The sequence below is a fragment of the Podarcis gaigeae genome (assembly GCF_964106915.1).
Source record: "Podarcis gaigeae genome assembly, chromosome: 8".
Lineage (NCBI taxonomy): Eukaryota > Metazoa > Chordata > Lepidosauria > Squamata > Lacertidae > Podarcis > Podarcis gaigeae.
In genome coordinates, this window is record NC_139684.1 from 4,603,346 (window position 1) to 4,628,190 (window position 24,845).

The 24,845-nt window shown below is 47.3% G+C and overlaps 1 protein-coding gene and 1 long non-coding RNA gene across 3 annotated transcripts in view; both read left to right on the top strand.

Moving 5' to 3' along the window:
• The window catches only part of LOC310851240, a 984,470-nt gene that overhangs the window by 866,203 nt on the left and 93,422 nt on the right, over positions 1-24,845 (top strand). The gene's annotated exons all lie outside the window — the stretch shown is intronic.
• VAMP8 (vesicle associated membrane protein 8) lies at positions 5,501-22,311 on the top strand. 2 transcript variants are annotated; one of them, XM_083753489.1, is made up of 3 exons: positions 5,501-5,765; positions 17,363-17,524; positions 20,932-22,311. In XM_083753489.1, exons 1-3 carry the CDS (start codon positions 5,763-5,765, stop codon positions 21,073-21,075), a joined length of 309 nt encoding a protein of 102 aa, XP_083609615.1. In that variant the 5' UTR covers positions 5,501-5,762; the 3' UTR covers positions 21,076-22,311. The 2 variants fall into 2 exon arrangements, with proteins under 2 accessions (XP_083609615.1, XP_083609616.1); XM_083753490.1 differs by having other exon boundaries at positions 5,529-5,648.

The following is a 24,845-nucleotide window of genomic DNA, read 5'->3' on the forward strand; positions in this document are numbered from 1 at the left end:
GCGCGGCGGCAGCAGGAGGCCCCATTAGCTAAAGTGGTGCTTCAGGTTAAGAACAGTTTCAGGTTAAGTACGGACCTCTGGAACGAATTAAGTACTTAACCCGATGTACCACTGTATAGTGCAGATGGGCCCTATCAACTGGAAAAGGAAAAACAAGGAGCAGCGTAATTCCCTGCTTGCAGGGGCTGGCTGGCTGGAACGCTGAAGAGAGGCCGCTTCTGTCTAGAGGAACTTACCAGTACACTGCAAGGCAACCTTTTGTTGGAGCTCCAACTTGCTACTTCCCTTTGCTTTTACTCTTGGCCTGCTGGGAGGCAGGCAGGGGTACCAACTGGACCCACAACAATCTCAGCTTACCCATCCGCATGGCACAGTCATGCGTTCAATGGTTTTGTTTCCCCCGGCGTGCAAGAAGATGGCTCACAGGTTGCATTTCTGACTTTGCTCTGCAAAATTCTGAAAAGGGTGCTTTTCCATCAGCCAACAAGTACATGCATTTGCTACTTATTTTCAGTTGACACCCAAGGTGCTATCAACAATACAAATATAAAAAGAAAGTGTCTATAATTCATGTGTTTCATAATGGGCAATTCACACCATTTATCTAAATCATGTTCTCTTAAGCATTTTGAACTCAAATCCCATTTTTTAATCTGGCTCTATTGTGCCCGCATACCCTGTGCTAAAGTTTATTGCACACAGCAGAGAAGCCCTAATGGATTGAGATGGATAACACTAGCACATGTCTGCATTGTTTTTCTGTAAGCTGCTTGAACTTTGTGTAAATCTTCTGCTTTCAGTGCTACTGGTTGAGACTTTGGCTTCAGAAGACAGATATGAAGTCCCAGAAAACCAATGTGAAGCCAAAACAAAAGTGAAAGCATGACATATATGGCCAAATTTGGGGAGATTGTGTTATTTACTCATATTAATTGCTTTGTTGATGTTAATTATTAGTTTACACCATTTAGTATATGCAAATTATATATAATTGCTTTGCTTTAAATTTCATCATATTTAAGTTGCTTTATTTTCAAACACTTTATCTTATGCAATTTTATTTCCTGTAAATTCCATATGTTTTCATGTTATCATTTCATAACACCATTAAGCTTTTTACGCTAATAGACTGAGCAATTTGTTTCAGTTTCTTGTGGTTTTAACTGTTTACGCTTTACAGTACTTCCTGTTCCACTGGGTTGTTGCTGAGCAAATTTGAACCCACCTGGATGGAAGGATCCAATGAGTGTTAGTGCTTTGGCCAGGATCTGACACAATCTGACAGGATCTGACATTCAAGTAAAAAACAACACCAATTTACAACAATTAAAGGTGACAAGCGCCAAATGCTTTTTAAAAGACTACCAGTCAGTTCTTTCCATGTTCCTGATCAAAGGTGAAGAGGAAGAAGAAGAAGAAGAAGAAGAAGAAGAAGAAGAAGAAGAAGAAGAAGAAGAAGGGGGAGTTTGGATTTGATATCCCACTTTATCACTATCCGAAGGATTCTCAAAGCGGCTCACATTCTCCTTTCCCACAACAAACACTCTGTGAGGTGAGTGGGGCTGAGAGACTTCAGAGAAGTGTGACTGGCCCAAGGTCACCCACCAGCTGCATGTGGAGGAGCGGGGAATCGAACCCAGTTCACCAGAATACGAGTCCACTGCTCTTAACCACTACACCACACTGGCGTCCAGCCCCCACAAAAATGTCAGGGATAGCAGGAGACAACCCTTAGGGAGGAGCTTCTCCTTAGAAGGGTCTCAGGCAGGGGCTGGGCTTTTCTTCAGCCGGAACTCACAGGAACTCAGCTCTGGCACCTTTTAGATGGGCACCATTGCCTCTTTTCCTGGAAGAATAGCACTGGGGCAAGGGCAAGGAAAATCAGCTCTCTCTCTTCCCTGTAGACTGGGGGCAGGTGTGGGGGCTTGTTTATGAGTGCAATATGGGGTGGGGGGAATGGGGATGTTTGCTTCACTGGGCACAGTCACACACGCAACACCAGCCAAGGGGGAGGGGATCAGTTGTGTATTTAAGGCCTTTGGCTAATTAAACAATCTATGGCCTTTTAAACTGGGGGGGGGTGTTTGGTTTTAATTTATTACATTTGTACACCACCATTCATCTCAGGATGGTTCAAAGCATTACTATCTTATGTATTTTTGTGTTGTTATAGTGCATTCTGCTCTGTGATCCTCAGGTGAAGGGCGGTATAGAAATTACATATATATGGTCAAGGGTCAGTTTCTTGGAGCAGAGGTTCTTGCAAACAACTCGAGGAAAGACTGAGCCCACAAGACAGGCCTTTTGGCTCACAGACAAACACACAGAGAGACTGGGCAGTCTTGTGGCTGCCGCCACCCACGTGTGTGACAGTGCAGTGAGGCGCATAGATGTCCACAGTGCAGCAAAGGCACATTAAAGTGGCAGCATGTTGTTATTTATTTGGTAGGCAAGCAGCATTTTATTCTTTATTTGGTATTTATTTAGAGCAGCTGTACCCTACTCTTCAGCCAAAAGGGCTCCTGGAGAGTGGCTTACATACTATTAGAGGAAGGCAGTCCCTGCCTGCAGACTTAAAGGTAAAGGGACCCCTGACCGTTAGGTCCAGTCGTGGCCGACTCTGGGGTTGCAGCGCTCATCTCGCTTTATTGGCGGAGGGAGCCGGCGTACAGCTTCTGGGTCATGTGTCCAGCATGACTAAGCTGCTTCTGGCAAACCAGAACAGCACACAGAAACACTGTTTACCTTCCCGCTGGAGCGGTATCTATTTATCTTCTTGCACTTTGACATGCTTTCGAACTGCTAGGTGGGTAGGAGCAGGGACCGAGCTGAGGAGATTTCACCCCTCCCATATCCAAGAATCTGCTGATGTTCTCTGCTGATTCTTCAGAGAGGAGGGGCGGTTTCTGCTCTCTACTTATTCCGCTCCAGCCTCACATCAAAGTGTCGGGAGGGGGGGGAGAGACTGAGTGTTAGAGAGAGATCGTGTGTATAGATAAGGTTGCTGCTAAGAGCAGCTGCAGACACTCAGTGCAGTTCAGCTTTCACTTTAGACCTCATTTAGCTCTGTATATAGTTGTGTATTATAGTTGTAGATAGAATAAAGAAGATATTCTACAGAGCTGCTCTCCGAGTCGTTTATACTCTGCTATACTCTGCTGTGCGACGACTGTCTTCTTGTTGGAGTGAATCCGGTGCTCACAACACTAAGCTGTGAGTCCACAGCACTTTGACCTGTTCCTGTGCAGAAGGTGGTCTCTGGAAGTGCTACCCAGCTCGCCTAGCCCAGTCGGGGCTGAGTGGATGAGTCCAGTTGGTGACACTGGCTCAAGGGCGAAGCTGACACGAGCAACGGGAGCTCACCCCATTGGGGGGGGGGGTTGGAACTGCCTACCTTCTGATCAGCAAGCCCTAGGCTCTGTGGTTTAGACCACAGTGCCACCCGTGTCCCCGCCTGCAGACTTACAATCTAGCAATACACAAGGAAAGGGGGACAGGAAGGAAGAGGAGGGAAATAAACCTCATACACTGGCGCAGTGCAGGGGCAGGAAGTTTCCAATGGAGCTGGGCTTTCAGCAAAGCGGATGCAGTGAGCCTTCTGCCTCCCTTCTCTCCCACTGAGGCAGCCAGAACCAAGGTTTAAACCACCTTGGACACTCCAGGACACTTACAAACAAGTTCAGAAGCACAGGGCCCAATACTGATCCTTGGAGAACCCCATTTCTTAATTTGTCCATTTATTTCTACTCTACACTTCCTCTTCTTCTACCAGTTATGATCCATAAGAGGATCTGCATTCTTATCTAAGGGGCCTTTGGTGAAGCGCTTTACCAAAAATGTCAGTCTTCAAAGCCTGCTCTTCTTCATCCAGCCATTTCTGACTTTTCCTGCAGTATGCAGGAAAAGTGAAGCCTTCGCTATCCCTGGAGGCCTGCCACAATTTTGACCCAAGACCTTACACCAAAGAGCTCAGGTTGTATTGACAGTTCTCCCTTCCACTCATTTTGCCCTCACAACAGCAGCAAGTTAGGCTGCAAGGTACCAGCTGGCTCCAGGCCGCTAAGTGAGCTTTAGGATTGAGTGGGGATTTGAACTAGAGTCCCACTCCAGTCCTTGGCTTCTGGATTGCTATGGGATAGGGTGGAGGATGAGGGAGTTGAGGGCAGCTGGGTTCACATTACAGTGGTACCTCGGGTTACATACAGTTCAGGTTACAGGCGCTTCAGGTTACAGATTCCACTAACCCAGAAATAGTACCTCGGGTTAAGAACTTTGCTTCAGGATGAGAACAGAAATTGTGCTCTGGCAGCACGGCGTCAGCAGGAGGCCCCATTAGCTAAAGTGGTGCTTCAGGTTGAGAACAGTTTCAGGTTAAGAACGGACCTCCAGAATGAATTAAGTACATAACCAGAGGTCCCACTGTATTGCCTTAGAGCACAATGAAGGTGACCTGTCCCTTCCTGCTAAGTTTCACATCTCTCCCCCCCCCCCCCCAGCACAGCTCCATGTCAGCCAGATTCCCTTCTGCTGGAGTTCACAATGGGGAGGCACTGAGGAGGAGGGTGGGGTGTCTTTACCCTTGACGGAGATTGTTAAGTTGTGGGTGAACATATCAGACAACACAGCAATTCTTTAAACAGCTCTTGTTTATTCACAGGCCAGAACAGAACTGAACTGAAGGGTTCAGCCAGCCTGCTTATATAGAGCTCCACTACAACGCAACTGTAACAACTTTCTGTAACTATCCAATCACTGAATGTCACTTTCAATCCCTTACTTGCATATGTGGACCTGAGTGAAAACTATCTACAGTATTCCCCCTGCTGGCCCAGGGTGAGAACTTCAGTACATAACAGAGATGTTCACACCTTGGCCAACAGGGGCTAAAGAACTCCAGTCCAGTCTGAGAAACAACAAAACAGTCCCACTCCTGGGCCTCAGACAAGCTCTGCGCAGGTCTTTTCTTGAGATATAATGTTCTGCACCTCCTCCATTGCAAACTTCCAAGTGTAAAGATGTGTTAAAAGAGGCATACCTAGGCTTTCTTGTGCCTGGCAAGGGAGTGCGGAAGGGGTAGGAAGGCTCCTAGCCACTCCAAGTCAGTGTGGAGAGATTTCTGCACCCCCCTGGGCCTACGTCCTTGGCGGGGGCGAACGTAACCAACCCCTAGGTCAAAACAAACTAAAAAAATTCCTTCCAGTAGCACCTTTAAACCAACTAAGTTTGTTACTGGTATGAGCTTTTGTGTGCATGCAAACGAAAGCTCATACCAATAACAAACTTAGTTGCTCTTAAGGTGCTACTGGAAGGATTTTTTTTTTTTGTTTCGACTACAGCAGACCAACACGGCTACCTACCTGTAACTACAACCCTTGTATACATGGGTGTAGCCAATATTTTTGTTGGGGGGCAGGCCTTTTGTTGGGGATGGCAGAACCTGAGTCTGCTCTGTATTTGTACTGATGTTATTGCTTTAGGGGGGCAGGGAGGGGCAGCTGCCCCCCTTGGCAACGCCCATGCCCATCGAGCCACGTCAAGGAAACACAATGCAGCGGCAGCGGGGGTGGGGCTCCTCCCGGGGCCGCTCTCTCGGAAGGAGGCGCGGCGTCGGAGGAGAGGACCCGCCCCGGGCCACCTGAGACCAGAAGGTAGGCGGACAGGAAGGGGCGGCCGCCGGCGGGGAGCGAGAGAGAAGCAGGAAGTTTTGGGGAGCTGGCCGAGGACCGGGAAGCGGCTGCTTGGGGGACCCACTCGACGGGCTCATGGTGAGCTTTCCAGCCGCGCCGAGTTTGCTGCCTTCTCGCCGCCCCGTCCGGCGCCGCGCCTCGACGTGGCTGGGCCGGGGGCGCGGAGCGGGCGCTTGGCCAGGGGAGGGCGGGGGCTGCCTCTCGAGGCCGCGTCCCTGGTTCCCCCGGCTCCGGCGCGCCTTCCTTCCGGCGTCGAGGCGGCGCGCAGGGGCGCAGGGCAGGAGTGGTGGTGGCGGGGGGGTTGCGCAGGCATCGGGACGCGGCTCCGGCCCCCTCGGGAAACCTCTTTAGCGGGGCTTGGCGCTCTTCCTGGTCTGGGCTGCTGGGGCGAGTTGGGCTCCTCCTCCCGGGCTTCTCCTCGAAACCAGACGCCCTCGAGAAACCAACAAGTGGCACTTTTGCAAGCTCGAGCAACAGTTCGCGGCTTTGCGCGGCAGCCGGTGGCCCCCCCCCCCCCGAGTCCCGCCCGCTCTTTGTCTTCCCAACAAGCCTGCGAGGCAGGTTAGGCTGGGAGAGGTGGAAGTGGCCGTGGCTGAGCGGGGATCTGAACACCGCCCGCCTTGACCCCAAGCCCCCAACACTTGAACCGCTGCAGCCATATAGAAGCCAACTCCTAGGGGTTGTGGGGTCTTCGGCATCCCAATGAAATATCTGAGGGACCAGCGGATGAGCCTTGCCTTCAAATAGTGCACCGTGTCATATGATCAATTATGCAGGGCAGGGAATACCTGCCCCCCCCGCCCCATTTTTTATTCAAGTTGTCACCCCTGGCTGCAGCTTAGCTCTCTGGGGGCGGGCACTGAGATCTTGCCCCCAAGGTGCCCCAAATGTCATCCAGTCCTACCCCCGCCAATGGCGGAAGCCCATTGTTGCTGGATCCATGCTCAGAAACCTCTTAAGAAAGGAGAGTCCAGAGTCCGTCCCACTGCTAGGATATTTCTTCTGTTAATCTCATCACTGAAACTTTATTATGTTGCTCTTTTGTCCTCTGCATTCTTCATACACCAGTCCAGCATTCTTGAGCCATAAGCCGTCCAGCTGTCAAATCCACCGCTGTACAATTACAGCATATTCAATGCACATTTAAAGCACATGACTTCCTCCCAGAGAATCCTGGGAATGGTAGTTTCCTCCTCACAGAGCTGCCATTTCCAGCACCCTTTACAAACCCCAGCTCCCAGAATTATCTGGGGGAAGTCATGCACTTTAAATAGATAGTGTGAGGGTTTATCCACACTTGCCTTTCCTCCAGGCAAGGTCTGCACTTTAAAGCTCTGTGTCTGAGCACAAACACCCCTTTTCTTTGCCCCAGAGCTTTCACCACAAAAACCCACTCTTTAAAGCTCACTTGGAGCAAATGGCAATCTGTAGAAAACCTAAACTGACCTTTGCTCTGACTGAGTGCTAAAGAGCAAGATTTCACTGGGGCAAAAAAAAATATAGAGAAAACATTCTGACACGGAGCATTTAAGTACAGATCTGTGCCTGGAAAGAGTGGGGCAAAAGGTGAGCCCAGAATCGGTTTCTAGACTACATTTTCTGTCACCTCCACCCAAGGTTGATGATGGGACCGATGGGAGTTGTAGTCCAAAACATCTGCAGAGCGTTTTGTTGGGAGAGGCTGCCATGTTCAATTCCAGCTTCTCATTACTCTTGACCTGCACTGTTTGCTCATTAGCTGTGTAGCGGTTTTTCTACATGGAAATAGCTTTTATGGTCTGTTATCGACTGTCATCACAACAGCTGTGTGAGGTCAGTGGGTTCCTTGTGCAAAAGTGAGTGATAGCAGAGAGTGAGTGCCTATCCCATGACTTGGGTGTGAGCCCAGGACTGCACTGGGTTTTGACCCCTCCTGCTGTAACCTCAGCCCTGTATCCCCTGAACTGTGCTGGGTCTTGCACAGAGGGTGCACTTAGCTGCCTCAGGGTGACTGTAAATGGTGGTGGTGTTTTCATTGTGTAGAGAAGCAAGCACAGGGTATAGCAGACCTGCCCTGGTCCAGACTTTTGGACTCGTGCTTTGCATTTCCTAGCAAACAGCTTCCAGGAATAGGTCTGAAGATAAGGCAGCTATTAATTCCAGCCCTGGCAGTGTGTGGGATGTTATCCTCCAGTTTTGATGTCAGAGCTGCCAAAAGAACGTTCAAGGAAAAGCCCAGCTTCTTTGTTCTGTGGAATGTTGGATTTTGAAATTGCTGGCTGTCCAGGAAAGCCACTTCTCACCCCTCTAGGGTCATCCTTGTACACAGTTTAGATCAGTGGATCTGAAACTTTTTGGGCCACAGCCCCCTTGGTTCCATGTACTCACCCCCAGTGCCCCTTACCCCTGCTGTTGGCATCCGTCTGTCTCTAGAGTCAAACCATTAGAGAATGGCAGCGTCTGCTGTGGCTGCAGTGACTGGTAACCCATAACTGCTGCCTCCCATGTTGTTTCTGCTGTATTAGCAGCACCGAAGTGACTTTTCTGGGGTTCAGGCCTGGGCAATGTGTATGGAGGTCCTAGACTGTCCAGACAAGACCCCAGTCTTGGCCTCACTGATGTGGTCCAAAGGAAAGCAGATCAAGACATTTGGCACCAGCTTGACTGCAGGAGTTTCTGGAAGGAGGCATACCAGGTGCCATCCAACCGTCTTAGGGACTCTACTCCAAATTTGCCCGCTACACATCACCAAAAAAAAAAATATTATTCAGAATAGAGGCTTGCACAACCCATGGCCCCATAATAAAATTCAAAACAATTAATTGCACATTTATTCAAAATTAGATTCCCTATGCCCTACCTTTAGCTGAATATATTACTGAATTTCTGTTACTGCTTGCTTGTATTTGTGGTTCTGTAAAAATTGACCTCCGTTCAGACTCTAGCAGCTACAAGTAGAATGCTAGAGCACAGAGGGCCCCTCCAGATTGCTTTGTTTGTTTGGGGGGGGGTGTACCATAACATGCCATTGACACAATCATTGTGCATTAGTGGTGTATATATCCTGGACCATGCGCATATCGTTCTGCTTCCCCAGTGTTATTGTCTTATTGCTGTTGGGAGGTATCCTCTTGCACTATAGTCCAACAAAGGTGAGACAAAAAAAAGTAAACCGGGACATTTGTGGAATGAGGAGTTAAAGGATTTCAGCAGGAAGTTACAGGACATGCGTTGAGCAGAAATGAAGCAGTGTGTCCACCCTGAAACTGTTGGTAGGCTCAAACCGTATTGAAAGTGGGACTGCTTATAACTGCCCCAATACCATCGCGAACACAAAGAATTATGAATGCAAATGGAAAAGTTCATCTGGAGCTGCCCAGAGACTATAATGGCTGAAGCCAAGCCTTTGAACCAACCCTGCAGGAGTGTAAAAATTGTGGGAACGAGAAAACCTGGGTATAGTTTACAAGGTGAAGAATATGACTGTGAAAGAATTAAACCCAATAGTCCTTTGTTCCTTGGCAGCCAAATTAAAGTATTAGAGCTTGCTTATGGAGCTCTGATTACAAAGCCCTAAGACAAATGGAATCAATCCTTTTTGCAAATGCATTTGGGAGTACACAATTTTCTAGTAAGGAAGAAAAATCACAGTTGTGGGTTTGGACATCTGTGTGGCGAAAAGGAGCCCCGAGTCAAAGGGTTTGGTGCTTGTAGCCTCTTTGGGGCAGTGAGAGAAGAAAAACATTTCAAGGCACATAAGTGGTATGTGCATTCTAGAGAAGACATGGCCCCCCACACCCACAAACTGCCATTATGGCAACTTGGAGGTGAAAGACACCCCTAGTGAGATCACACTTCCAACCTCTGGAACTGGACGTGTGTCACAGAAGAGGCCTGGCATGCGCAGGGAGGAAGTTAAGTACCCCTAACATCTAATCTAAGATCATGGCATCCATATTTTTCTGTGAATCTGAAGCTAAACTATGTAAAATAAAATCCCACCATACTGAGTAGAAATCACTGGAATCTTCCAGCCCTTTAGAGACCTGTAACATACGTGCTGTTTTTTCCTGCAATAACCAACTTCCATATATTTTTATACCATAAGGATATAGACATATTTTTTTTTAGTCATTTCCACTGTTGTGCTGTAAAAATCCTGACAGCTGAGAGCATCCGTGTCAAAATTTCCTTTTGGCAAAATGTGGTATATTTCAACATATTTAGTGAGGATAAATTTTAATATGTGTTTTAATAATTTTTTATATCTCCTGAAAGATTTCATTTGAGAATACAGCAGCCTGTGGGCATTCCCACCAGAGACAGGAAAAGTCCCTTTATTCCCTTACTAATTTTTTGAGGAGTGATGCATTGCCTGCCAGTAAAAATGTTTTTAGGTTAGCCAACACTTTCATGGAAAAGGCCAGATAGGCTAAAGCTTGGCATGAACTTAGGCTTGCAACTGAGGTCAAAAATAATAAAAATATTTTTCCCCCATCTATGTTTGAAACAAGAGGAAGAACAAGCAGGTAGTAGGTCCTCTGTGTGTAAACAAAACAGAAATGCTACTGGGTGGCAGAAGCCGAAACTGCTCATCACCTGCTTTGCCTCTATCTTCACTCAAAAAGAAAGCTGCGCCCAACCTGGTGGTGATATAATAAATGCTGCAGAGTGGTAGCTGCAGCCCAAGATAGGAAGAGGTGGTAAAGGAACACTTAGCTACTTTAAATTAATTCAAATCAAATCTCTAATGAGCTGCAGCCAAGGGTACCAAAGTAACTGCAGATGTAATCTCAGAGCCTCTGTCTATAATCAATGAGAATTTGTGGAGAACAAGTGAGATCCCTGTGGACTGGAGATAGGCAGATGTCCCCATCTTCAAAAGCTATAAAAGAAGAGGACCAGGCAACTACCAACTTGTCAGCTTGACACTTATAACAGGAAAGAAGACTGCTCTCCCTGTGCTGCTGTTAGAAGCCCAGGGACAACACTCTTGACTGCACCAGCATTGCTGGGCTCAGAGGTTGAAGCCTCTTGCACTACACAAATGCACAGAGTATGGGAAACAAACAGGATGAGAAACAAACAAGATGAATTGGAACTTTTAATACAAATACAACCTGGTAGGCATTGCTGAAACCTGGTGGGATGAGACTCATGACTGGAATGTAGGAATTGAGGGGTATAACCTGTTCAGAAGGAATAAGCCAAACAAGAAAAGATGAGGAGCAGTAGCATTGTATATAACAGATGTGTACACTTCTGAAGAAATCCATGACCTGGAGCATGAAAAGCAGATTGAGATTTATATGGGTAAAATGGTAGGAGAGAGAAACAACAGTGACCTTACTGTGTGTCAAAACAAAATAAAAAAAATTCTTCCAGTAGCACCTTAAAATAATTTTTTTTTATTTTGTTTTGACTATGGCAGACCAACACGGCTACCTATCCCTTACTGTGTGTGTCTGCTATAGACCACCAAGCCAGACTGAAGACTTGGATGATGTCTTACTAGAGCAGATTACCAAACATTCAGAAGGGAGAGAGATAGTAATCATGGGGGACTTCAACTTCCCTGATATCTGTTGGGACTCAAACTCTGCCAAGAGTGTAAGGTCTGAGAAATTCCTCCATTGCATCGCTGACAATTTCAATACCCAGAAGGTGGAAGAAACAACAAGTGGCTCATCTATCTTTGATCTGGTCCTCACCAGGAGAGAGCAACTGATAATCGAAGTGGAAGTACTCAGAAACTGGGAAAGAAGTGATCATGTTCTCCCGGGTTTCAGGAAAAAAAGGGGAAACAGAGTGTAGTCAGCAACACACTCTGGACTTTAAAAAGGCCAATTTCAAAAAAGCTGAAGGAGCTACTGGGTGTGATCCCATGGTCGGAAATACTCAAAGAGAAGGGAGTCTAAGAAGGATGGGAGTTTCTAAAAGAGGAAATATTGAAGGCCCAAATGCAGGCAATACCAACAAGAAAGAAAAGTGGGAGGCATCTAAGGAGCTTACAGATGAGCTGGGAGTTAAGAAGGGCATCTATAAGAAATGAAGAAAGGGGAAATCACAAAGGAGGAGTATGCACAAGTAGCCAACAGTTGCAGGTTTCAGTAAGGCTTTTGACAAAGTTCCCCACGATATTCTCGTGAGGAGCTGGTAAAATGTGTGTTGAGCAAGGCAACTGTTAGGTGGATTTGTAGCTGGTTGACTGACCAAACCCAAGGAGTACTCATTAATGGTTTCTTGTCATCCTGAAAGGAAGTGACAAGGGGGTTGTCGCAGGGTTCTGTCCTGGGCCCGTTGATGTTCATAAATGACTTGGATGAAGGAATTGAGGGGATGCTCATCAAATTTGCAGATGACACCAAACTGGGAGGGGTAGCTAATGTCACAGAAGACAGAGACAGAATTCAAAACAACCTTAACATACTAACAAGCTAACAAAATGAATTTCCGTAGGGACAAAAGTAAGGTTCTGCACTTTGGCAGGAAGAACCAGGTTCACAAATATAGGATGGGGGACACCTGGCTTACTAGCAGTACACGTGAAAAGGATCTAGGGGTCTTGGTGGATCACAAGCTTAACACGAATCCACAGTGTGATGCAGCAGCAAAAAAAAGCTAACATTCTAGGCTGCATCAACAGAAGTCTAGTGTCCAGATCAAGAGAAATACCACTGTATTCTGCCTGGGCCAGACCAAACCTGGAATACTTTGTCAAATTCTGGGCACCACAATTTAAGAAGGATTTTTTAAAATAACATTTTATTAATTTTCCAAAAATAACAACAAAAACATCACAATTTAAGAAGGATGTTGACAAGCTGGAAGGTGTGCAGAGGAGGGCAACCAAGAAGATCAAGGGTCTGGAAACTAAGCCTTGTGAGGACCTCTTGAAGGAGCTGGGTATGTTTAGCCTGGAAAAGGGGAGACTGAGAGGAGATACGATGGCCATCTTCAAATATCTTAAGGATTGTCACATGGAGAGGGGTAGCATGCTTGCTTTCTCCTGCTCTAGAGCGTAGGACTCAAACCAATGGCTTCACGTTACAAGAAAGGAGATTCCGACTAAACATTTGAAAAAAACTTTCTGACCGTAAGAGCCTATTTGACAGTGAAACGATCTCCCTCGGGAGGCTGTAGACTCTCCTTCCTTGGAGGTTTTTAAACAGAGGTTGGATGGCTGTCTGTCATGGATGCTGTAGCTGAGATTCCTGCATTGCAAGGCATTGGACTAGATGACTTTTGGGTCCCTTCCAACTCTGTGATTCTGTTACTCCCCTCTAAAGAAACTCTGGCCTGGGGATGAAGGAAACAACAGTCCAAAACATCTAGAGGGCTCCAGGTTGGAGAAGACTCTGTGTGTGTGTGTGAGAGAGAGAGAGAGAGAGAGAGAGAGAGAGAGAGAGAGAGAGAGGTTGAGACCCTTCTCAGACCTTCTGGTCTAAGCTGTGCTTGTGATGCCAGGCTGTTGACCGCAGAGTGGCTCTGCTGGTTCTGGGGGATGCTTGGCATATTCTGCATTCCCAGTGGAAAGTATGTGTCACTTCTGCTGGGGACTTGCTCAAGACCTCTGGTGCCTTCCTGCACAGCATTCCTGGTTCTTTGCTGCAGCTTCTCCAGAAGCACTGACTTGGCAGCAGGCTCAGGGGCAGGTAGGATGGAGCACCGTTTGAGTGTCTCCCTGCCAACATCCTTAGATGTGTCTGGACCGTGAGCTGGAGTTCTTTGGTCTCAAGTTTTCAGGATTGGTTTCAGAAGATACAGAATGGTTTCATGTGTTGAAGATGGCTGGTTGAAGCAGGGGTTTGGTGTCCTTAAGCTGTGGCATTTTTGCTCTTTGCTATAGAATTCACCACCAAACCTGGCTGTCCCCAAGCATTCTTGCCTACCACCAGGTGGTACAACCTGTTTTTAAAAGACTTCAGGCCAGTGAGATGTGGAAATCAAATTCCGGTTACTCTATGACATCTGAAATAAAATCTGTCCACATTTGTTTCATCTGACTTGGTACTAAATGGTTGCAGCCAATGTTAGCTGTACTCAGAGTAGGCCTATTGAAAGTAATGCACATGACTAAGCTCCACTAAGTTCTATGGGTCCACTATAACTTGGTGGGATACAGCCCTAAAGCAGGACACTGATGATTCAATCCCACAAGAAGTATATTGAAGGCAGCAATTACAGTTGGAAAAAATGAGCTTTGAATGATGTACCGTATTTTTCGCCCTATAGGACGCACTTTTCCCCCTCCAAAAATGAAGGGGAAATGTGTGTGCGTCTTATGGGGCAAATGCTGGCTTTCGCTGAAGCCTGGAGAGCGAGAGGGGCCAGTGCGCACCAACCACTCTCGCTCTCCAGGCTTCAGGAAGCTCTGCACAGCCCTCGGGAGCCCGGTGCAAAGTCGCTGAAGAGTGCATCCAGGCTTCGCGCAGCTCTCTGCAAGCCTGGGGAGACCGGGGCGACTTCTCGCTGGGCTCCTTAGGCTTGCGGATAGCAGGCTGTTCTCGAGGCTGGGGTCGGGGGAAGCTCGGGCTTCCTCTGCGCCAGCCCCGCGCCTGGGGGGGGATAATTTTTTTCTTCTTTATTCCCCCCCCCAAAAAAACCCCTAGGTGCGTCCTCTGGGGTGAAAAATACAGTAATATGCTTCTATTCCCTAAAATGGTTATTATTTTTTATATAAAAGTGACACAGTGGTTAATAGGAAAGGTGGCATCCTGAGTAGAGCTGCGATTTGCACACTGATCATTACAGGGTCTGTCGTAACTGTTCTTCTATACAATAGTAATGAAATAAAATAGAATCAGTAATTACCAGGTCAGTGGAGGCTGCTCATTGTATCTCTGCATTAGTTCAGAAGATGTGTGTTGTGGTGTCCAGAAGTTGTGGCTACAGTGACTGAACAGGAGCCAACTCCAGGGGACCGTGGGTGCTTGGGCACCCACAATAATATAAGTGTGGGGGCTGGGCCCCCACAAAGTCAAGTGAGGCACCCTTTTCCAGGGAGGCGGGGCTCCATGTCTGAGCCCCTCCCCACGGAAAAGGGTGCCTTGCTGGCTGCGAGGAGGAGGAGGAGCCCCCCACCAAAAGCGCAATGCAACTTTGTGCATTGTGCTTGCGTGCCAGTGTGTGTGTGTGTGTGTGTGTGTGTGTGTGTGTGTGATGTCACACGTCCTCGTTATGGTGGCGAGCACCCACAATCCTGAGGGTGAGATGGCACCCCTGGGTGACTGCAGTCTCCACTTCTGGAGTTTGGTTGTCTTTGCTTTCTTATCCCCAAGTTTGGTCATCTGACTCTGATAATTTCTGAGGAAACAACTCTGTGGAACTCTTGAGTGAATCGGGTGATACCAGGATTGCAACATCTATGTGAATAAGGATGACGAATGGTTTCTCTTCCTTGAGACAAGTATTGTTTATCTGCTTGGCCTTGTCTAACACGCCTGGCATTTTAGTGGGGTTTCTAATAATGCTGAGTTCCTCCTGTGCTTTAATTAATATGAATTGTACATAATATAGCATAATTAATATATAATAAAGTACTTCTTCACATAGTCCATAGTTAAACTATGGGATTTGCTCCCACAAGGTGCAGTAATGGCCAGCAACTTGGATGGTTTTCAAAGAGGATTAGGCGAGCGATGGCTCCCAGTCACAATTCCTACGTTCTCCCCACTTTCAGAGGTAATGTTCCTCTGAATACTGGCCGCTGGGTTAGAGCGCTGTGGCTAGAGCGCTGTGGCAACCAGGTCCTGCTTGCAAGCTTTCCATTGGGGCATCTGGTTGATCAACTATAAACAGGATGCTGGATTAGATGGGCCTTTGGCCTCATCCAGCAGCCCAGCTCTTTGTAATGTTCTAATAATGTAAAAATACATTATGGTTTTAGGAATCTTAATGTCACAGCACCTGTATGGTGCAAAAAGTTGCCCTTGAGGAAATGCGATGCTTGGGCTGAAGACAGCGGTGAAGCAAGCCGATCGGGCACCTGGGGTGGCGGGCATGCCCTGTGCCCGTGGGCGGCGGGAACCAGGGCCTTCGAGGAGCCTGCCTGCCTCCTCCCACTCAGCCGTCCTACAGCTGAGGGGGAGGTGGTGGGCGGGCTGTTTGGGGCAGTGCAGAGTCTGTGGGCGCCCAAGCCGCCACGTCACTCCCAGGCAGGCAGGGTGAAAGTAGCCTCTCTTGTGCTCTTTCTGATCAGACTTGGTTCCTATTTTCAGAATGTGTCTTGGTGCAAGGCCAATGGATTAATTTGTGCTCTCTTTCTCTTTGGTCTTTTGGTTCTTGTTTTGCCCTGGCACAAGTGGCATTTGCATGAGCAGCCACTGTAGTGGCAAATTGTGTGCCCTGTTAAGAATAGGAGGAGAGCCTGGCTGATGGAGCAGGCCAAAGGGGGCCCATCTAGCCCAGCATCCTGTTCTTGCATTGGCCAGCCAGATGGCCCAATGTGAAGACTGCAACCAGAACCTGAGTGCTACAGTTGTGCTCTTGCCACTTCAGACTCCCAGGAACTGTCATTCTGCCTTGGACAGTGGAGGAACCACGTTGCCATCATGGCGAGTAGCTGTTGATACCCTTATCCTATATTTATTTGTCTGGACCCCTTTTAAAGCCATATGAGGTGGTAGCCATCCTTGCATACTGCAGATTCTGTGATAAGTGCTACTTCTTCTTTTTTTGTCTGTCCTGAATCTTCCAGTATTCCATTTCATTAGATGATTTCCTTGAGTTCTAACAGAGTCTACTTTTTCCACACACTATGCATGATCTTATGTGCCTCTGTCCTGTCCCCCTGCCCCTTACTCACATTTTTTTTAGTCCTATCCTAAACTAAAACTCCTAAAATGTTCCCTTTCCTCCTTGGGAAGTTTTCTCCAGCCCCCTGATCATCTGGTTGCCCCTTTCTTCACCTTACCCAGTTCTACAATGTCCCTTTTGAGGTGTGGCAACCAGAGCTGTTTACAGTATTCTAAGGGCAGTCAAACCATAGATATGTATAAAGGCATTATGATATTGGCAGTTGTGGAACAGAGATCTTTTCTGAACAGGGGCCTAGGCGGTCAGCAGCTCCTTCATTCACAATCCCCTGGATCAACCTTGTCAATGGAGTTAGTTCTTGGTATAAGCTTTCGTGTGCATGCACACTTCTTCAGATACACTTCTTCAGATTCTTCAGATAGTATCTGAAGAAGTGTGCATGCACACGAAAGCTCATACCAAGAACTAACTTAGTTGGTCTTTAAGGTGCTACTGGAAGAAATTGTTTTTGTTTTGACTATGGCAGATCAACACGACTACCTATCTGTAACTTGTCAATGGAGGCAGTGATGGCTACCAACCTAGATGCCTTAAAAATAGGATTGGACAAATTCATGGAGGAGAGGGCTATCGATGGGTACTAGCCAGGATGACTGCTCTGCATCCACGATTGGAGGCAGCAATGCTTCTGAAGACCAGTTGCTGGAGGCCACAGGAAGGGAGAGTTGCTCTGGTGCTTGGGTCCTGCTTGTGGGTTTCTCAAGTGCATTCTTGTTTATGTTTAGTGAGGGTTGTGCAGAAGACCTTTCCCGTCCCATATTTGGTGGTGTGTGGGACGCTGGGAGCTCCATTTGGATTTCCTTCTTCCGGTTGCCAACATCCATGGCTGACCCAGGTCTTCCATCCTAAGCCCCCTTCCTTCCTTCTCTTCCCTCCAGGAGGGTGGAAGTGCCCCCGGGATGGCAAGCGACAAGGTGAAGAACCTCCAGAGTGAGGTGGAGGGTGTCAAGAACATCATGACGCAGAACGTGGAGCGTATGCTGGCAAGGGGAGAGAACCTGGACCACCTGCGCAACAAGACGGAGGACCTGGAAGCGACGGTAGGTTCTGAGACTTATGCTCTGAGCAGAGTCGAAGGGGGTGAGGTTTTCACGGGAGGCCACCAAGCTCCTTTCATTGAAGAGTGGGGGGACTTGCCTAGTGACTTGGTAGAGAAGAGCAGAGTCCCCAAGCAAGCATTGGGGAAAGTGATGGTAGTTCCTAGAATCCCAAGGGTCATCTAGATCAATCCCCTGCAATGCAGAAATCACAGTTAAAGAATCTCTGACGGATGGCCATCCAGTCTCCGTTTCAAAACCAACGAAGGAGAGTCCACCATCTTCCGAGGGAGTCTGTTCCACTGTCAAGCAGCTCTTACCATGAGAAAGTTACTCCTATTCAGTTTTTATTGATTTTCATTATTACATATACACATAGAATACATACACTCATTATACATTTATCCATCCACCTAAGCCTTAAGCTCTGCCGAGCTTCGGACTTCCCTCCGTTTCTTCGGTAAGTATCATATAGTTATAACATCGCGTATTCTATCTAATAAAAAAAAGAGAGAGAAAGTTATTCCTAATATTTAGTTAGAATCTCCTTTCTTGTAATTTGGGCCCACTGGCCTGGGTCCTTTGTTCTGCACCAGCAGAAAACAACCTCACTCCATCTAACATGGGACAGCCCCTTAAATATTTGAAGATGGTTATTCCTGGTTATTGGGGGGTTGGACTCTTGGTCTCTTCCAACTCCACAATGTTATGATTCGATTCTCTCTCAATGTTCTCTTCTCCAGGCTAAACATACCCAACTACCTTAAGTGTTCCTCATAAGGTTTGTAGACCCTTGATCATCTTGGTCATTCCCTCTGCACATGTTTCAGCTTGTCAATACAATTCTTAAACTGTGCTGTCAAGAATAGGACCCAAAACTTCAAGTGAGATCTGGCCAAGGCAGAGTAAAGTGGTACTCTTCCATTCCTGAGCAGACTCACGTTAGGCTTGCAGTCCACAAAGACCCCTAGATCCCTTTCACATGTACTACTGGCCAGTCTGGTGTCCCCCATCTTACATTTGTACATCTGGTTATCTCTGCTTGTGCCACATCTGCAAGTTTCCATGGGAAGGAAAGATGTTTTCCAGTTAGAAACACAGACCTAGGGAACCTGTGGCTGTCTTAAGTTTTGCTGAACTACAGCTCCCATAATCCCTGACCATTGGCCATGCTGCCTCAGGATGATGGGAGGAGGCACCTGGAGGGTATAGACTCCCTGCCCTCAGCAAACTTGCTCTGAGCTTGAGAGCTTCAGCTTGAAGGGGAAGTTGCTCATGGATAAAGCAGGGGCTTTTTCAACATTGCTGGGGCTCTGGCAATAGTGCCATCAAAACCAAAAGGTGTGACTTGGTATGATCCTCTGGTTTTCCACACAGGTTCAAGAATGCTGCAAGCGGCAAGCATGTTCTAACTCTATAGGTGTATTTAGACATGTGTTTGTAGCCCACTGTACAGCCAACGGAGGCATTCTTTGCCTTCACAGTGTTTCTGCTGCAAATTAAAACTCATCCTCCTTATCCACGGATAACAGTGCCTCAGCCCAGCCACTGCTCAGAATTCAGAGCGGGCAAAATGTTTAGCTCCTTTGGCTTTCAAGTGTGATTTTCCCTGCAAGTAGCCTGCACACCTGTCCTGTTGGCACAGGGTCTTAAATCCCTCCTTACCACAGAGAGGGACTTGCACCCAGCACATTTTCTTCCCAGCTGCTCTGAAAATAACATGCAGGTTTTCTCCATGGTGCGCATCTGATCCCAGTTGTCCTTTTATCATTGCCAACTTGGGCTCTTCTAAACCGAGGTCTCCTCTGACTCAAAAGTCAGAATCTGGCATGTCATTTCTAGAGACAATTTGGTCTGCGTCAGCCGTGTGAGCAGCCTAGGGGTGCTGAAGCAGAGGGTGGGCAAGGCGCAAGGCCCAGCTCCTTTTAGGCAGCACTCCAGAGGTCCTGTGTCTAAGGAGCATAGTGGACAGGGTGGAGCTGTTTGTAGTGTGGCTGATTAATCCCCGAGCAGCCCAGGAAGGCCCCAACCACCCTCCGCCCTTTATTCTACCTTTGGTATTTACAACTTGCTAAGCTGTTTCCTGGTATGAGGCGGAGCAGTTGGCCGTACCACCCAAGACTAGCGTACAGGAATGTGCAAGATTTTAGCTGAGTTTTGAATCTGTCACCTGGGTTTGGTGGCTGGAAAGTTGCTCAGCAGCCTTAATTGGGGTTTCCTGGTCGAAACAGGGTGCCATGTGCTGCTGCTGCTGCTGCTGCTGTTGTTATTTCAATTTATTATCCAGCCCTTCAACAAATGCTCCCAGGATGGGTAATACAACAGTAGAATAAAAATATTAACTATAAAATATCTACAGAATTCCAGAGACACTTTCAACACAGAGACACACTTGCTAATTATTATTTTATTGGCATTTTTATCCCGGTTTTCAGCACACACAAAAAGTGCTCTCAAGCTCAGCTTACAAATATAAACGAGAAGATTGCCTCAGGCTTACAACCCAAAAGGAAATAGGTCGAGAGGAGGGGGAAACAAGCACTAATCCTTAGTTCTGGAGGTCTTGAGCAGTAGGAATGAAAAGAATTTGGAGCAGAGCCAAGCATTTCGCGGTCTCTTAGCAGAGCTGAAGGAGAGGCCCTGCAGTTCCATTCCTGATGGAAAGGCTGCTGTAGATGGCCTGATAGAGCTACAGAAGATGTAAACAGCACATAGACTACTGCCATGCATTGTGTGTTGGGCTGCCTTGGATGACTGGAAACCACAGCTAGGTGGCCACTTTAATAACTGGGACTAGGCATTCTGAACCCGTCACAATGATTATAGCCTGGCTGCCAGTCCATTTCTGTGCTGGGTTTGACCTATATTGGGACCCCAGTAAAATTAGGAAAGGAACTGAAAATAAAACTGCTGGTAACTTGATGCAGTTACACAAATCTGTTGTACAATTGCATTTGGAATACTATGTTCACTTCTGGTTGCCTTTCCTCAAAAAAGGGTTTTGCGGAGTTTGGAAAGCTCCAGGAAAAGGCAAGCAACTGCTCAAGGGAATGGAGCAACTCCCCTGGGGGTTTGCAGTGTTTGGGACTTCTAAGTTGAGCAAAAAGGTGACACAATAGAATTGTATAAATGATGCATAGCATGGAGGAAGGTTGTCCTCCGTCTCTCATAGCGCTGTAACTGGCATCTGGAGAGTGCTGCTAGCAGGTTTCCCACAGGCACCTAATTGGCCACTGTGAGAAAAGGATGCTTCACTAGATGGGCCATGGCCTGATCCAGCAGGACTCATCTCACGTTCTTAATTCTTGTTTGTTTTTTGTGAGGAGACCTTTCCCGTCCCACATTGGTTGGTGTGTGGCTGAGGGGGTCTCTCTCCTGTGTTCACAGCTCTCTCTCTCTCTCCATTGCAGTCGGAACACTTCAAGACAACCTCACAGAAGGTGGCACGCAAGTACTGGTGGAAGAATGCCAAGATGATCATCATCATCTGCATCATTGTGGCCATCATCCTGATCTTGATCATTCTCTTTGCTACGGGTGTCATCCCAACCTAACTCTCTTCCTCCTGGCATTGGATCTTCTCGGCTCACTCCAACCCTGGCTCCTGTCTGCCACTGCTTCTCTTAGTCCTCAAAATTACTAACGGAACCACCAGGCCCTTGGCTGAGCACAGCCGTCAGGGGTCCTTGACTGCTCCTTCAGAACACACAAACACACTCCCCTCCCTAGTCTGCCCTTTTCTTCCTGACCAGCTCCTTCTCTCTTTAGCCTCAGGGCAATAAGAATCTCTGCCACCAGACCTTAAGAGCTTCGTTTCCACACTCCCTAAGTTTCCAAATTCACCTGGGACTCGCTGACCCCCCCCCCCACTCCAGCCTGCAGATACTGGTGCCAACAACTGTTTGCGATGCAATTCCTGTTATCTGTGCCTGGCAGCTGCTAAGGTTCCCTTCATCTCTCCTGCTCCCTGGAGGGTTCTGATTCCCAAAGTGCCTTTAGCTGCTCCTTCCCAAGCAGCCTCTTTGAGGGACCTGGTTGGGTCACTCCCATCTTAATTAGGTGACAGTGTTGACAAACGTTGCTTGGGGGAAGGGATCAGCGTTCCCTGCTGGCCAGAATGGGTTTGGGGAGCCCCAGAAGCCCTATGGGGGATGCTCCTTGTATAGAGGTTTTCTTGGTAATTAATGTTTGGGGTGGGGAAATGTCTGTATTTTCCTTTAAAAGCGGGGATGGGCATTGTCCAGGCATCCAAGTCTCCTGTGAACACTTTGGAGAGGAGACATTTGTCCATAAGTGGCTTTTAAAAAACCCCAAAACTATGAGGCAGGTTGGTTTGTTTTTTAAAGGTGCTCTAAGTTCCTGCTTCATTCACTGTTGTGTATTTAGTTCCCTTTGACAGCCTTTGCCAATCAAGTACCCTCCAGGTGTTTTAGGTTACAGGTCCCATCACTACTGGGGCTGGTATGAGTTTGTAGTCCAAAACATCTGGAGAATGCCCTTATGGCCCAGGCTGCCTTAGACCTTGATTCTGAGGCAGGCCTTTCTCCTGGGATGTGCCACCCTGAATGGCAGAACATGGCAGCCTGCTTCTCTGCCCCTCTTCCTCTGCCTGCCCTGGCCCTCCGCTCCAGGCCTTCTGCCTTTCCTGATCAAGTTCCTTGGATCTTTGCAGGGTCTCCGCTGTAGCTGATGGTTTTGTTTTTGTTGTTTCTCCCTGCATACACAGATTTGCTCACTGTAATAAATGTATTTATAAGTAATTGGCTAATACAGAAATCCGTTTAGAAGAAGCTTGTCTCTGTGACTCATTTCATAGCACTGTGGGATGGACCTTGGGGCTGACAGAAAAGGAGAGGAAGCTGGGTAGGCCTGTAAGAAAAAAAGTGTGTGTGTGTGTGTGTGTGTGTGTGTGTCATTTTTGTGTGTGTCATGGGAAAAAGAAGGTACACCCTCTTTGAATTCTGTGGTTTTACAGATGTGGACGTAATAACAACCAGCTATTCCTTAGCAGGTCTTAGGTAAATACAACCTCTGATGAACAACAACAAATGACATATTACCCACGTCATGATTTATTTGACAGAAATAAATCCAAAATAGAAAAGCCATGTGTGAAAAACTGAGCACGCCTTATGATTCAGCAGCTTGTAGAACCACCTTTAGCAGCAATAACTTAAAGTTATTGTTTCTGTATGACTTTATCAGTCTCTCACATTGTTGTGGAGGACTTTTCTCACTTTTGGAGATTTGAACACTGGTCTCCTAGGTCTTAGTCCAACACACTAACCCAGTGTTTTTGGATCTTGGGTCCCCAGCTTGTTGTTTGACTACAACTATCATCCCTAGTTAGCAGGACCAGTGGTCAGGGATGATGGGAGTTGTAGTCAAACAACAGCTGGTGGTCCAAGACCAAGAAACACTGCTCTAACCTCTACACCACACTGGCTCTCAGATCCCAAAATCTGTATTAGAGCTAGTGCTTTTACTTTTTCTTCTGAAAATAGTGTGCTAGCTTTTGTCTACTGCAGAACACTTCATTGGGCTTGTTCAGGGGAGGGGGCAGGCCCAGAGGCTTAGAGACTATTTTAGTTAAGCGATATATAAATTGTTTAAAGCAATCAATAAACACACACACCACGCCAAACTTCCCAGTTTTCACTATGCATATCAACAGTTAGTGAATTCTGCCTTGTGTCCAAACTGGAATGGGTCCTGTGTGTAGCAATTGTATCTGTGTCTCTCATGAGGTGCACTCACCTTTGGGTTTACTTATTGCTATAGGAATTCTAAGGTCTTATATATATATAAAATAAATGCTCATGAATGTACAAGGCAAACACATACCGTATTTTTCGCTCCATAAGACACACTTTTTTCCTCCTAAAAAGTATGGGGGAATGTGTGTGCGTCTTATGGAGCGAATGCAGGCTGCGCAGCTATCACTGAAGCCAGAAGAGGAAGAGCTGCGCAGCGCCTCTTGTTCTGCTGGCTTCTCGGCGAAGCAGGAGGAGGAACAGAAGGGAGCCCTTACACGGAGCCCCTTCCGTTCCTTCTCCCACTTTTGCTGAGAAGCCAGCACAACTAGAGGGGCTGCGCAGCTCTCCCTCTTGCCGTGCTGGCTTCAGAGATAGCTGCGCAGCTTGCTCTAACTTTTCCGGGAGGTGGGAGAAGGGACGGAGGGCAGCCCGTCAGTCCCTTCTCCCACCTCCCGGAAAAGCCAGCAAGAGCCGCTCTATCTTTAAAGAGCCGTGCCAAGCGAGCATGTCTGCGGCTCTTGCTGACTTTTCTTGTTTTCCTCCTCTAAAAACTAGGTGCATCTTATGGTCGGGTGCGTCTTATAGAGTGAAAAATATAGTGTGTGTGTGTACAGACCATGTGTCTGAAATACCGTAGTACAGGAGAACAATCCTGAGCCATTTTGACTCTCCCAAATTGACCTCAAATATTTCTCTACAACGAGGAAGGAAATGGGAAAAGCTTTCTAGTTGTCTTTGGACTGTAGGGGCTTACACCTCCCTGTAAATACAGTCTGGCAAGTATCTGTTAAGCTGAGCACACTATCGATATGTGTAAGAGATTAAGGAGCTACTTACCGTCTCAGAGGAATGGCCTGGCTACCCAGAAAAGGCAATCAAATAAGGTATTATCGGGTATCCTGGCTGACAGGACTGAAGCAACACTCTCAAATTTCTGCTGGGCTGGGGACCACCTCTTTTTGTGATGTATGTATGATGTTTTGGGGGGTGATCTTGAGCTACAGGGTGGGCAATTTTAAAAGTCTATATAAGGGCTTGCACACCAATGTTCTGGGTTCCTCTCTCCCTGCGTGGGGTGAGCGGGGGACCCTGTTGCAACAGTTTAATAAAGATCAGGATTACTAGCTGCTTTGCTTCTCAGTATTCTCTGGTTGGCCTACCACAGGCATGTTTAAAGTCCGGCCCGGGGGCCTAATCCGTCTCAACAACTTCAATCCTAAAAAACAACTTCGAAGCCGGAATTAAGATTGCCGGAAGAAATATCAACAACCTCAGATATGCAGATGACACAACCTTGATGGCAGAAAGTGAGGAGGAATTAAAGAACCTTTTATTGAGGGTCTGAAGCTCAACATCAAAAAAACGAAGATCATGGCCACTGGTCCCATCACCTCCTGGCAAATAGAAGGAGAAGAAATGAAGGCGGTGAGAGATTTTACTTTCTTGGGCTCCATGATCACTGCAGATGGTGACAGCAGCCACGAAATTAAAAGACGCCTGCTTCTTGGGAGAAGGGCAATGACAGGCCTAGACAGCATCTTGAGAAGTAGAGACATCACCTTGCCAAC